The sequence below is a fragment of the Procambarus clarkii genome, chromosome 35 (assembly GCF_040958095.1).
Source record: "Procambarus clarkii isolate CNS0578487 chromosome 35, FALCON_Pclarkii_2.0, whole genome shotgun sequence".
In the NCBI taxonomy this organism is placed as follows: domain Eukaryota; kingdom Metazoa; phylum Arthropoda; class Malacostraca; order Decapoda; family Cambaridae; genus Procambarus; species Procambarus clarkii.
Genome location: NC_091184.1, coordinates 27,020,034 through 27,032,629, shown reverse-complemented (window position 1 = coordinate 27,032,629; position 12,596 = coordinate 27,020,034). Strand labels below are relative to the sequence as shown.

The 12,596-nt window shown below is 41.6% G+C and overlaps 1 protein-coding gene across 5 annotated transcripts in view; it reads left to right on the top strand.

Annotated features, from left to right (window-relative positions):
* The window catches only part of LOC123768508 (acyl-CoA-binding domain-containing protein 5), a 29,713-nt gene extending 17,356 nt beyond the window's left edge, over positions 1-12,357 (top strand). For 3 of the 5 annotated variants that reach the window (XM_069336187.1, XM_045759131.2, XM_045759132.2), the window contains exons 6-9: positions 1,228-1,314; positions 5,188-5,338; positions 7,512-7,795; positions 8,604-12,357. In XM_069336187.1, the coding sequence (XP_069192288.1) occupies positions 1,228-1,314; positions 5,188-5,338; positions 7,512-7,795; positions 8,604-8,771 (690 nt within the window). In that variant the 3' untranslated portion in view covers positions 8,772-12,357. The remainder of the gene's footprint in view (positions 1-1,227; positions 1,315-5,187; positions 5,339-7,511; positions 7,796-8,603) is intronic. The other 2 variants (XM_045759133.2, XM_069336186.1) reach the window with 1 other exon arrangement.
* The last annotated feature ends 239 nt before the right edge of the window (positions 12,358-12,596 follow it).

Genomic DNA, 12,596 nt, shown 5'->3' with positions numbered 1-12,596 from the left:
GGACATAAAAAGCCAGCAGAATGCTAACCCCATCTAGCTTTAAAAAATAATGGTGCTTCTTGCAGCAACAGGTGTCTGTGGCTTTGCAGTGACCACGAGGAACCGTTGGGTGACCTAAGCTGCCGTCTAGTTGTGCACTAGGATACTAGCTCTTGGTTTGTTGATATCAAGCAAACTATACTGCTCCTATTCCATCCCTTTTATTTCTTTTACAAAGATTCATAATTTGTTTTACTATGCCTGTACTTTCTTGATGCTTTTACTGGTTATTAGATGATACAGTATTAAGATTTCCATGCTCTTACTCCTATGAGCACACCAGATTCTGGTCGTGATGTTCACTTAGCCTTCAGAAGTCCAAAGGCCTGATAGTTTTGTGGTGGTCTCTCTCTGATATCAGAGCCAATGCACCAGGGAGCTACTGAGGGCCACCCTTGAAAAGAATCAACTGTCGAATACTGTACCTGTATAGACAAATCCATGCTGACACTGGATGTAATGAAAATTTGTGATGAAAAAAATAAGGTTGACCCCTTATTAGTCCATTCAAGCAAGAATTCACAGTAAATTGGGGGTTACTGTTTTACCACTTATATGGCCAAAATCTTTATACTGTACAACTCAATCAAGTCACAAGATTTGTATCGAATTAATAGAACACCATTGAAAATTAACATTGTTTTTATTAAATGTAGTGCTAAACTTCTCATTCAAAAATCTGAATTAATTGTCTAGTGTGATATTTTCCTAGAAGTGATGACTTGGATTCTATGCTGCCTAGGATACTTAAGGGAAGAGCTTGTCTGTTTTCTAATAGTTTTTTGTCTTGCGTCAAAGGTAAGTTTTCTTTTTAAAGTATTTAGACAAAATCTTTACCTATAAGCTAATAAGTTATTTGCTGCATATACATGTAGTTTGAAAAATTCTGTTTTTTTAATCTGTAACCATTACTGAGGACACATTTTTTTCAGGCCTGTAGTTTTCTCTTGAATGTCTGAACTCTTGTTCCCTCTTGGAAATCCCAGCCTGAAAGGTGATACATGTATCCTGTTCTCTTTGGAACTCCTTGCCTGAAGGGTGTGACCTCATGTACTTGTCAATTATTCATTATTTTTAACAGTATTAACCGAGACATAAAAATGAATGTTTCTGGTGGTAGGTTTTTGTACTTATCCTCCTCCTCCTTCTTCCTCACCTTGTTACTACTACTACTATGGATTGCTGTAGACACCAGACCACCTGGCTCAAGTGGACACAGGGCTAGCTGAGCAGACCTGGTCTTCGACTCAGATTCACCATCTCTCTAACACCCAGGTACTGCTGCTTCAAGTACTGAACTTCTCTTTCGGTAAGGGATTTAGAATACAATAAATAGACTTGATTGGTCGGCAGAAATATTGTTTATCAGTACAGTACTGCTAAATTTATTATGATGCAAATAATGTGCTTGAACCATGCACAGGGTAACCCCCTCCCCCTGTTGTTATTGACCATATGTGGCATCTAATTCTTGAGTGTCTACAGTGGTGTATAAATCTAAATCCAAAGAATGTCAGTTCTTCAAATCGACTAATTTTATGTTGAAATATGGAAAATAAATAGAAATAATTTTAATACAAATTTTGGACTTGACTCCTAAAGTGTGGCTATGATCAAATATACCTCTGGCTCTGTGGAAAAAAAAATGTGTATAAAATTATACATTTGTAAGAAAAAACAAATGTAAGATTTATTTGGGAACATTTATGGAGGCTTCCTGGTGGTATTCTACCTGGATACCTCCACTCAACTCAATCCTCATCAGGGGCCAGATTCACGGAGCAGTTACGCAAACACTTAACCTGTAGATCTTTTCTTAATCTTTGGCGGCTTTGTTTACAATTATTAAATAGTTAATGAGCTCTGAAGCACCAGGAGACTGTTTATAACAATGACAACAGTTGATTGGGAAGTTTTCATGCTTGTAAACTGTTTAATAAATGTAACCAAAGCCATCGAAGATTGAGGAAAGATGTACACATTCGTAAGTGCTTGCGTAACTGCTTCGTGAATCTGGCCCCGGGCCATTACAAGTTATTGTAAACTAACAGGGAACTAGAGATCAAATCCTGGAGGACCCCCTCTAAAGTGGTACAGGGAGCTTGAGGACACTGGATCACTGAGACTAAGGAAAAAACACTAGAAATGTGAGCGAGACAATACAGACAATCAGTAAGGCAAGGTAAACAAAGCATAGAAAATGAGATGCCAAGATGAACCATCCATGACGCAGTTCACTCACTAGTTAACCTGTGTGCCACCTTGTGGCCATGCACCTAGCTACTGCACCATGCAAATGACTAATGTGTCGAAGCCAGGAACAGAGTATCTTGAGGTTATCTTGAGATGATTTCGGGGCTTTTAGTGTCCCCGCGGCCCGGTCCTCGACCAGGCCTCCACCCCCAGGAAGCAGCCCGTCACAGCTGACTAACACCCAGGTACCTATTTACTGCTAGGTAACAGGGGCATTTAGGGTGAAAGAAACTTTGCCCATTTGTTCCCGCACGAGGCAGAAACAAATGGGCAAAGTTTCTTTCACCCTAAATGCCCCTGTTACCTAGCAGTAAATAGGTACCTGGGTGTTAGTCAGCTGTCACGGGCTGCTTCCTGGGGGTGGAGGCCTGGTCGAGGACCGGGCCGCGGGGACACTAAAAGCCCCGAAATCATCTCAAGATAACCTCAAGATACTCTGTTCCTGGCTTTGACACATTAGTCATTTGCATGGTGCACACGTCAAATGTTGTTGCAGTTGTGCTCGTTCCAGCCATCTCTTCGAGTTCCAGTTTTTCAGATAAATGGTGGCCATCCTGGACACTGTTCATGCCTTCTGGCTCACTGTCAAGGATGTGACGGTTGCTTCTTTGTGGTGGGCTATTCATGGAGTTCCTCTTCCTCCAGGCTCCATTCTTCAGTTCAATTCTGACAGATTCTGGTGATTCTTCCCTCCCATTGGGACTGATCTCTGTGTATGGCTTGGGATTTTAGTACACCATTCAGTTTCCATGAGAGGTGTGTCCCATGTTCTGGCAGATGGTTTCTCACTTCCATTCCTTTTCTACATAGTGGACAGTCTACGATGCATCGTTCCATTTAATTTGCTAGGCGTTTAGTCACCCCAGGTGGACTTCTTTCTGTCGGCATGGAACTAGCTCTGCCTCTTTCCATAGATCAACTAAGTGACGTACCATGCTGATTTGTCTTCCTCTGTCTTTCTACACATCTGTATTCTATAGTGATTATCCCACAATTTGTATGGTGCTTACATATAAGTGACTATAGGGGAGTGAGATCTACCTCTTCATGCCCTGCCTCCAAGCTGTTTTCATACCTGGTGAACTAATTACCCCCTCTTAACATTAACTTTTCATCATGTTTATTTTTAAAGCTGTGAATGGAATTGGCTTCAACAGCCTCTTCCTTTGGTGCACTCCACTTGCCTATCACTCGTACAGGGAATGAGAACTTCCTTACGTGTCTTCAATTCGGTTGCATGTTCAGCTTCCGCCGATGTGCCCTTGTCCTAATCATTTTTTTAATTTAAACAGGTTTCTTTTATCCACTTTATCCATTTCCCTCGAGATGTTGTATGTAGTTATCATATCCTCTCCGTTATTTCTCTTAAGTTGTGAGGCTAAGTTCTGTCAACTTGTCCTCATAGCTGAGGCCTGTTATGACCCAGCATAAGCCGTTCTGACTAGGTACTCTGTGTAATTACTACTTGTAATTTTATGTATGCTTTACAGTCATCTTTTAAAGTATTACACACTTGCATGTGTGTATGTATATTTTTATTATGTTCATATTTAATATTTCTCTGTGCTGTTGTGAGTGGTTGAAGAGCTTGTTTGAATGGCATGTGTCCACTGGCCAGCCTCTGTGTCTGCAAAGTTTTCAGTTTTCATACTCGACACTATACCTAGCCAACGGCCTGGACCTCATCAATGCCCCGGACGCAAGTCTCACTGCCTCCACTACCACTCCAGGGACTACGACCAGGATGACCACGAGGAGACTCCAGAACCACCCAAGACCCGGGCGGCTCAGAGGTAGTTTTCGTCTCCAGCTCCCAACACTCTTACTATCACCATCTCAGCAATGTGCTCGCAGACGTGCTGTCTACAAATTTTAAACAGCACCACCAACATTCCTGCAATAGCTTCTACCACTAATCCATGACACCTGAGTCTAACTCAGGCTATTAGACCAAAGACAAAACTACCAACTATGGACTCCTCAGATGTTGAAATCTCAGTAGGAGCTCCATCGCCGCAGCTCAAATATGACACCTACTTGGTACAAGACCTCCTCATGGAGGCCACCTCCCTAATCTCCAACGACAGCACTGCCATGTCAACTCGCAGCAGGTCTCAATCAAAGAAAAAACGGAAGACATAGAGGTCTGCACTAACCGACCAGCTCCATAACTGGTACAGCCAGCCCTCTGAGCCTGAAATCCACCATGAAGACCCCATACATCCACAGATCTCCAGTATCAGCTATTGGTACTGGTAATGGCTACAAAGAGCCTCCACTTGTGGGTTATTCATGCCCGTGCCACCTTTAGGGTGACTTAATCTTTATCAGTCATCAGCAATGTTGAACACGAAGTGTTGACAGGTGCCAGGCACAGCCCCCCCCCCCCTCCCCCCCTCCTACCACCTTCTCAAGTACGTCCATCCACTGAAACGATAAATATTTACCTAATTTTGTGTGTTTCTTACATTTTGCATGCAAGTTAAGAATTCTATAATGAAAGATTATTTTGGGGAATATTTTGCGCATAGGCGGGCATGACCATTTTTCCATAGCCGCTGTCCAAGGGTTAACTAAAATGTACACAGTCATGAACTACAGTGTGTCTTGGGGAACGTATTCCAATATACACCATACAGTATATACATATACTTTTTATATACAGTATATACATATACTTTTTATATACATATTATATACAGTACTGTATATACATTCATTTACTTGAAATTTATTTACAGTTTTTTATGTACCGAATTTAAGATTATTATATATTAATATACAATACATATACCTTACATTTATTTGATATTAAAAGATGCATTGCAAAATGTAGCAATTTGTGCTTGTACCTGAAAGGTATTTTGTAACTTAATCTTCATTTTTGCGTTGCAGCTCAGCACTGAACCCTCTACCACAGACAGAGCAGCCTTGCCTCCGCCTGCAGTGCTTCCTGGAGTGACCTTGGCAAATGCTCTCACGTGTGGAGGAGGTGATCAGAGCCACCCCGGTGGGCTTCAGATGACACCAAGACAGATCCAGCAAGGCAAGCCACACTCATTGCTTTTCTTACGCCTAGCACATTGCCCTGTGGGACACCACTTTCAACCTATCTAACCTGAAATAACTTACCTGACTATGACCCTTTTGTTTCCTATCAGTCAAGTACCCATTTTCATTACTGTGCATTTATTTGGATTGAATTCCAGTAGCCATTTATCTGCCTACTTTGGAAGTTTGTTAAGGTTTTCTAGCAGCACCCTACTGTCCTCTTCAGTATTTACTCTCCTCATTAACTTTGCATCATCTGCAAACATTTACATGCTCACTCCCTCTGCAAGGTCAGGTTAACATTCTGAAAATGTGTTGATTAAGCATTTGTTTGGAACACAGGATAAGATTTCCCCAAAGGTTCAATCCTATAAATGTGAAATGCATTCCCAGACCCCCCAAAAATCATCACAAAACCAATATTTATGGGACACATAATATAAAATGCACAGCATATTATTTACCTTGAATGATGGAGTTGACCTGCTTGTCGGAGTTAGCTGCTTATGAGGAGTGAAGAGATCTAGTTACTGGAGGAGGCAGCAGTAAGTGACGATGCACGGACGGTAGGTGGCAATACGTTGGCGGTGGAGGTAGGCTTGTCATCTTCAGTGTCACCAGGGCCTCGTAGCCTGGTGGATAGCGCGCAGGACTCGTAATTCTGCGGCGCGGGTTTGATTCCCGCACGAGGCAGAAACAAATGGGCAAAGTTTCTTTCACCCTGAATGCCCCTGTTACTTAGCAGTAAAATAGGTACCTGGGTGTTAGTCAGCTGTCACGGGCTGCTTCCTGGGGGTGGAGGCCTGGTCGAGGACCGGGCCGCGGGGACACTAAAAGACCCGAAATCATCTCAAGATAACCTCAAGATAACCAGTTAGGTTTAATGTTAGAGATGATGCATGGGTGGCTGAGGTTTGCTGGTCAATTTCAGTGTCACTGGCTGCATTTGATGCAGGATATGATATGTAGGTGGCAAACACCTGTGGGTGATCCATCATCATATTAGCGCTAAGCTGTAGAGTTCAAAGGTCTTGATAATCTCGTGCTTAGCCTCTAAGGTATTGGATTGCCTCTTCCTTAGCACTACTGTATTATGAACACACATCCTCTACCTGATGGACATTGTTGATGGTATTTTGCTTGATAAAGTCCAAAGAATGCACAATGTGTCTTAGTTCTATGCATGAGAAAACTTGCCCGAGGCAGCGCAGGTTTCAACAGATGAAAGTTGCATCGAACATAAGATGAGTCTCCAACATATTTTAAAATCTACCTAACCATATCTAATTGAAGCAAACTTTACCCAGACAAACATAATCTAATTTCACTAAGCCTAACACAGCATAATGTAAGCTAAAACATCTTGACCTAATGATATACTGCATACAGATTTAACAATTGGAAAATCTGTTGTTAAATAGTCTGTGTATGATTTGACCATATCCCATCTGCCCTAGTGGGCTGTGCAGACGTTTTTGTACCGCTCTACACCACCTCGTGTATGTTTTAGCTCCTCTCATAATACTAGGGATGGTGGCGTGGGTTTATTTAGTGAATTGATATATGAAAGGGGACCTGAGAAGCATCCAAACGGACCTGAGGCCGTTTGGATGGACAAGTGTTCGCATAACAGGGACCTCCGGTATTAGAACTACATTTGCCTTTTTCCAGATTTCTAGTAGCTCTCCCTTCCCTCCTGTAATGTTGAATACAGTACTATATACACCCAGTATAATTACTGGGTAGCACATGATCCATGCAGCTTCCTTCAGTAATCTTGGTGATTACTGGCCTGGTCTTCCAGCTTTTGCTACATCGAGTTCCTCTATATGTCTTATTAACTTTTCAACATGATCTTCATTTCTGTCTAGTGTCGTATTCTTTTATGTTTTAGCTAATCACTGGTGTGAGCAACTTGCATACATTCTCTCAATACTTTTGACACTTCGTTCTGCAGGAACCTGCTAAGAGGATGCATCGTTTCTGTTGTGGTCAGGAATAAAGTTGCTCTCTTGAGCCATCTTTTGAAATGGCTATTTCTCATAAAAATTGTTTTAACTATAGTACTTCTGATTGTAATTAATGCACAATTATTAAACAAAAATTTGTCTTTCAGCTAACATAAATGCATATGATATTTTGATAAAAATGTCAGATTATACTTGTAGGTTCAAGGAGTGCTGGTGGTTCTCGACAAGTATCAAGAACATCAACGGGTAGTCTTTCTACTCCTCTCCATCCTGGGAGTTTCTTCCAAAGTGGCGGAGGGAGTGGAGGCTCAGGTGGTGGCGGTGGCGGCTGGGGTGGAGCAAATTTGACAGAAGATGTAAATGCTCAGTTGGTGGTTGTTTTGAGACGCTTGCAGACAGACATGGAGAGTGTTCTTCACCGCTTAAACACTTTAGAAACCCTCACAGTCACTCAGCACCACACAGTGTGCCGTCAATGTCAGGTGGGTGATAAACAGTGCTGCATGTGGCTTTTAATGTATGTTTAGTATGCAAGAACTTTTGAGTGATTTTGTTTTATGGATTAATATCTCAGTAAAGGTGGTATTGCTCAGTGTGCACTGTTCCTTATAGGTGGCCTCGTAGCCTGGTGGAGTGGCCTCGTAGCCTGGTGGATAGCGCGCAGGACTCGTAATTCTGTGGCGCGGGTTCGATTCCCGCACGAGGCAGAAACGAATGGGCAAAGTTTCTTTCACCCTGAATGCCCCTGTTACCTAGCAGTAAATAGGTACCTGGGAGTTAGTCAGCTGTCACGGGCTGCTTTCTGGGGGTGGAGGCCTGGTCGAGGACCGGGCCGCGGGACACTAAAGCCCCGAAATCATCTCAAGATAACCTCAAGATAGGTGTTTTTATTCAAGTCATGTGTGGCTCAGGAGCCTCATTCAGCACTTGTAAACCAGTTGGGCTTTTTATAACAAGTCTTAGTGAATATAGTTATAAAGTACGTGTTCAGTACAAGTACTATGGAAACTTGCTTGAAATTAGCTTGCAAATAGTACTGTATATATGTAGTCTGCTCCCTCAGCTGAGGTCTACAGGTGAGATGACTTGGTTGTGAAGCCGCTATGTACCACGTTTGATTGCAGTAAAGGGTTCTCAATTGGCTTCGGGTTCTCTTTGGATTAAATTTTTTTATCACATGCACCATTAATTTGTAATTAAGATACTGCGGTACCGTCCAGTTCTTTGGTATTTATTAGGTTTATATAAAGTATTCAGTATTTTGTGATTAATATTTTCAAATTTTTCCAGGGTGGTAGTGGCAGCATCCCAATCAATAGTGGACGTACTGAACCATCTTGGTGGCCATTCCCAGAACTATCTCCTCGCTCAACTTTCTTTCTCCTGGTCTGGCCACTTATTCTTCATGGTGGTCTCAAACTGCTGCTACTTCTTCGGTCTCGAAGACGACGCTCGTAGAAAAGTCTGGGTTAATTGTAGCTGCTGAGGGTCATGTATCTAGACAACTTTGCCAGGGAAAGGTTACACTGACCTTTAAGGTTTGGCAGATGTAGGTAGGAGCTGTTTGAAAGTCTACCTTGATTTATTAAACTGGACGCTTCCTGAAGTGATATACTGAGAGATACATACATGTCGTGACAACTGGCCAACATATTTCATTACTATAAGGCAAAAACCTTTAGAGTACAGCCATCTGAAACCTCAATTATCCATTTGCTAAAGCATGTCAATTCTATCACATAATGAGCCTCAAATATGAACTTTATACCAGTACCTGTACACTGTTATTGATAGTGTATTTATGTAAAATTCCATTGATTGACATTGTCATTTCAAGGGACAAACTGATATCCTAAAGCAGAAAGCGTGTTGCTGTTGACTTACAGTTGTGGCTGCAGCTGCAAAAGCTAGGGGTCAAGTGTAGTTTATGCCTTGTGGAATTCCATCAACTAATATCATAGATATATTGAATAGAGTAACATTAGTTTTCCATATTTTTTTACAAAAGTTAGCAAAACACTAGCTTTTAGAAAGTGTGGTACTCAATGCAGTGTTGAGAATTATTGTGATGTAAAGCACAGCTAGATGTACAGATTCTGTATTTAGAATTTCCAGGCTATTAGAAATCAAAGCCTTTGTTTGGAAGGAATACGGATTTTGTTAATTTTTAGTTCCCATAATTTCTTCTGCATGGATGTAAGAATGATAGTCACAATATTTCTAATGCAAACAGTTCTACTGCTTATCTTGAGGTTATCTTGAGATGATTTCGGGGCTTTAGTGTCCCCGCGGCCCGGTCCTCGACCAGGCCTCCACCCCCAGGAAGCAGCCCGTGACAGCTGACTAACTCCCAGGTACCTATTTACTGCTAGGTAACAGGGGCATTCAGGGTGAAAGAAACTTTGCCCATTTGTTTCTGCCTCGTGCGGGAATCGAACCCGCACCACAGAATTACGAGTCCTGCGCGCTATCCACCAGGCTACGAGGGTCCTTATGTGTTCAACACTTTGCTCCCAAATTGTATTTGGAAAGTCTTACAAAATTCCTTTGACTTTTTTTTAAACTCTCCATGCAGTTATTCATGCATATATTCTTTTGAGCCTCCGATTTGCCTCTCCTGTCGGGGTTGTTTGGCTGGCAATGGGTTAAATTTGAGGGAGGATGTTTAGTGACATCTGAAATTTTGTATTACAAGTACAATTTTAAAACAACGTGAGTCAGTTAAAACACAACTCGTGCCCAGTGATTAGTAACGCGGCGACCACCATCAATGTACAGGTAATATATTACGTGAAGATAATTTTCAAGTTAAATGCAAATAATGATATTTTGCATTTTTATAAATTAGAAAAGTACATTGATTATCTTATTGCAGAGAGATGGTAAACTATTAAATAGTTTATGCTAGTAAAGGGAGCCGGTCGGCCGAGCGGACAGCACGCTGGACTTGTGATCCTGTGGTCCTGGGTTCGATCCCAGGCGCCGGCGAGAAACAATGGGCAGAGTTTCTTTCACCCTATGCCCCTGTTACCTAGCAGTAAAATAGGTACCTGGGTGTTAGTCAGCTGTCACGGGCTGCTTCCTGGGGGTGGAGGCCTGGTCGAGGACCGGGCCGCGGGGACACTGAAGCCCCGAAATCATCTCAAGATAACCTCAAGATCTCAAGATAGTAATTTATGCTCCGGGTTTTTGCAAACTGTATCATGAGAAGGTTTACAATAGGTATTTAGTGTGTCAAAATCAGGAAAGTTGTATATTTTATTGAGCAGCTTCATAGTTACAGGGAGACTTTACTCTCCTTGCCTTTGGCACAAGTATATCGAATGCTTTTATTACAGCAGGTACAAAGATTATTTTCTCGATTCACAAATGTTCTGTATGCGAGTGTACGTTGTGAGCATATTTGTAGGTATGTATGTTGTACATGTGTATTTAATGTGTGTATTGTGCTTTGCATGTGTATATGAATGTATTATGCACATGTGTATGTGTAGTGCAAGTGTGTGTGTTGTGCACATGTGTATGTTTGTGTAATTACCTAAGTGTAGATACAGGATGAGAGCTACGCATATGGTGTCCCATCTTCCCAGCGACTTTTTGTCATATAATGCTTTGAAAGTATTGATGGCTTTGGCCTCCACTTTCTCGCTTAATCTGTTTCAACTGCCTACCACTGTTTGCAAAAGAAACTTTCCAATATTTTTTCAACACCTTTGTTTCCTTAGCTTAAATCTTGCTTTTGAGGTTGCCAGTTTCCGGAATTCCTCTTTGTCAATTTGGCTGATTCCTGTTATTATTTTGTAAGTGTTGATCATATCACCTCTTCTATCTTCTAGTTTATTTAGTGCCTCTAGCCTTTCTTCAGAACTCTGTTTTTCAGTTCTGAAAAACTTCTGCTATATAGTTGTAATGGCTTAGCTCTTTCTCCTGATAATTGCCTTATCTTAACTTGTTCCAAGCTTCTACCACTGTTTGCTAAAGTGAATTTTCTAATGTTTTCTTCGAAGCTGTGTTTCCTTGGCTTGAACCTATGACCTCTGTTCTTGAAGTTGCAGTGTTTGAAGTGTGTACACTCTCCTAGTTGGGCTCGCCTAGTTGTGATTGTGGGGGTTGCACTTCGGCTCTTTGGTCCCGCCTCTTGACTACCAATCAACGGGTTTACAGGTTCCTGAGCCTATTGGACTCTTATCACATATCTACATTTGAAACTGTGTATGGAGTCTGCCTCCACCACATCACTGCCTAGTGCACTGCATTTGTTAACTACCCTGACACTGAAAAAATTCTTTCTAATGTCTTGTGTGGCTCATTTGAGTACTAAGTTTCCACCTGTGTCCCCTGTTCATGTTCTGCTGATGCTAAATTGTTTGTCTTTATCCATCCTGTCAATTCCTCTGAGGATTTTGTAGGTAGTGATCATGCCTCCCCTAACTCTTCTGTCTTCCAGTGTCATGAGATTTAATATCGTAGTCTTTCCTGTGTGTGTGTGTGCATGTGTGTGTGTGGGTGGGAGGGGGGTGTATGTATGTCTGTGTACTCTTGCTGAAGAAATGTATGTTTTAACTTGTTTCTCTTGTCATCAAGTCATCAACACATCCAGTTGATGACTTCAATATGTATTTTTATAAATAAGAATATATAGAATTATAGATCAAATTGGTTAGATTTTGACATTCAATACATTTACTAAATGTGTTAATGCAGTACTTAAAGAAACAGATATATTGGGTATACAAGGAAGAATTTCTCCTGCGGTTGGCCGTTAGATGCTACAATGGTAAAAAAAGTCTCCGTGGTGTAGTGGTAAGACACTCGCCTGGCGTTCCGCGAGCGCTATGTCATGGGTTCGTATCCTGGCCGGGGAGGATTTACTGGGCGCAAATCCTTAACTGTAGCCTCTGTTTAACGCAACAGTAAAATGTGTACTTGGATGAAAAAACGATTCTTGGCGGCAGGGGATCGTATTCCAGGGACCTGCCCGAAACGCTACGCGTACTAGTGGCTGTACAAGAATGTAACAACTCTTGTATATATCTCAAGTAAATGTAACCATTGAAGAAATACTGATTGGCAACTCCAGGTAAGAGTTGCAGATGTTGCAAAGTAGTTGGTATGTGTCGAGGATAAACATAGGATGAATAAATACCCAGTAGGTTTTGAAGGCTCATTTAATATACAATGTATAAAGGTAGATTTCTAAAAATCAGATAAGTTCATGGGGTTTTGAGAGAATATGAAATCCATTGACTGGTAAGACGAATGTGGGCATTATAATTGGATGAT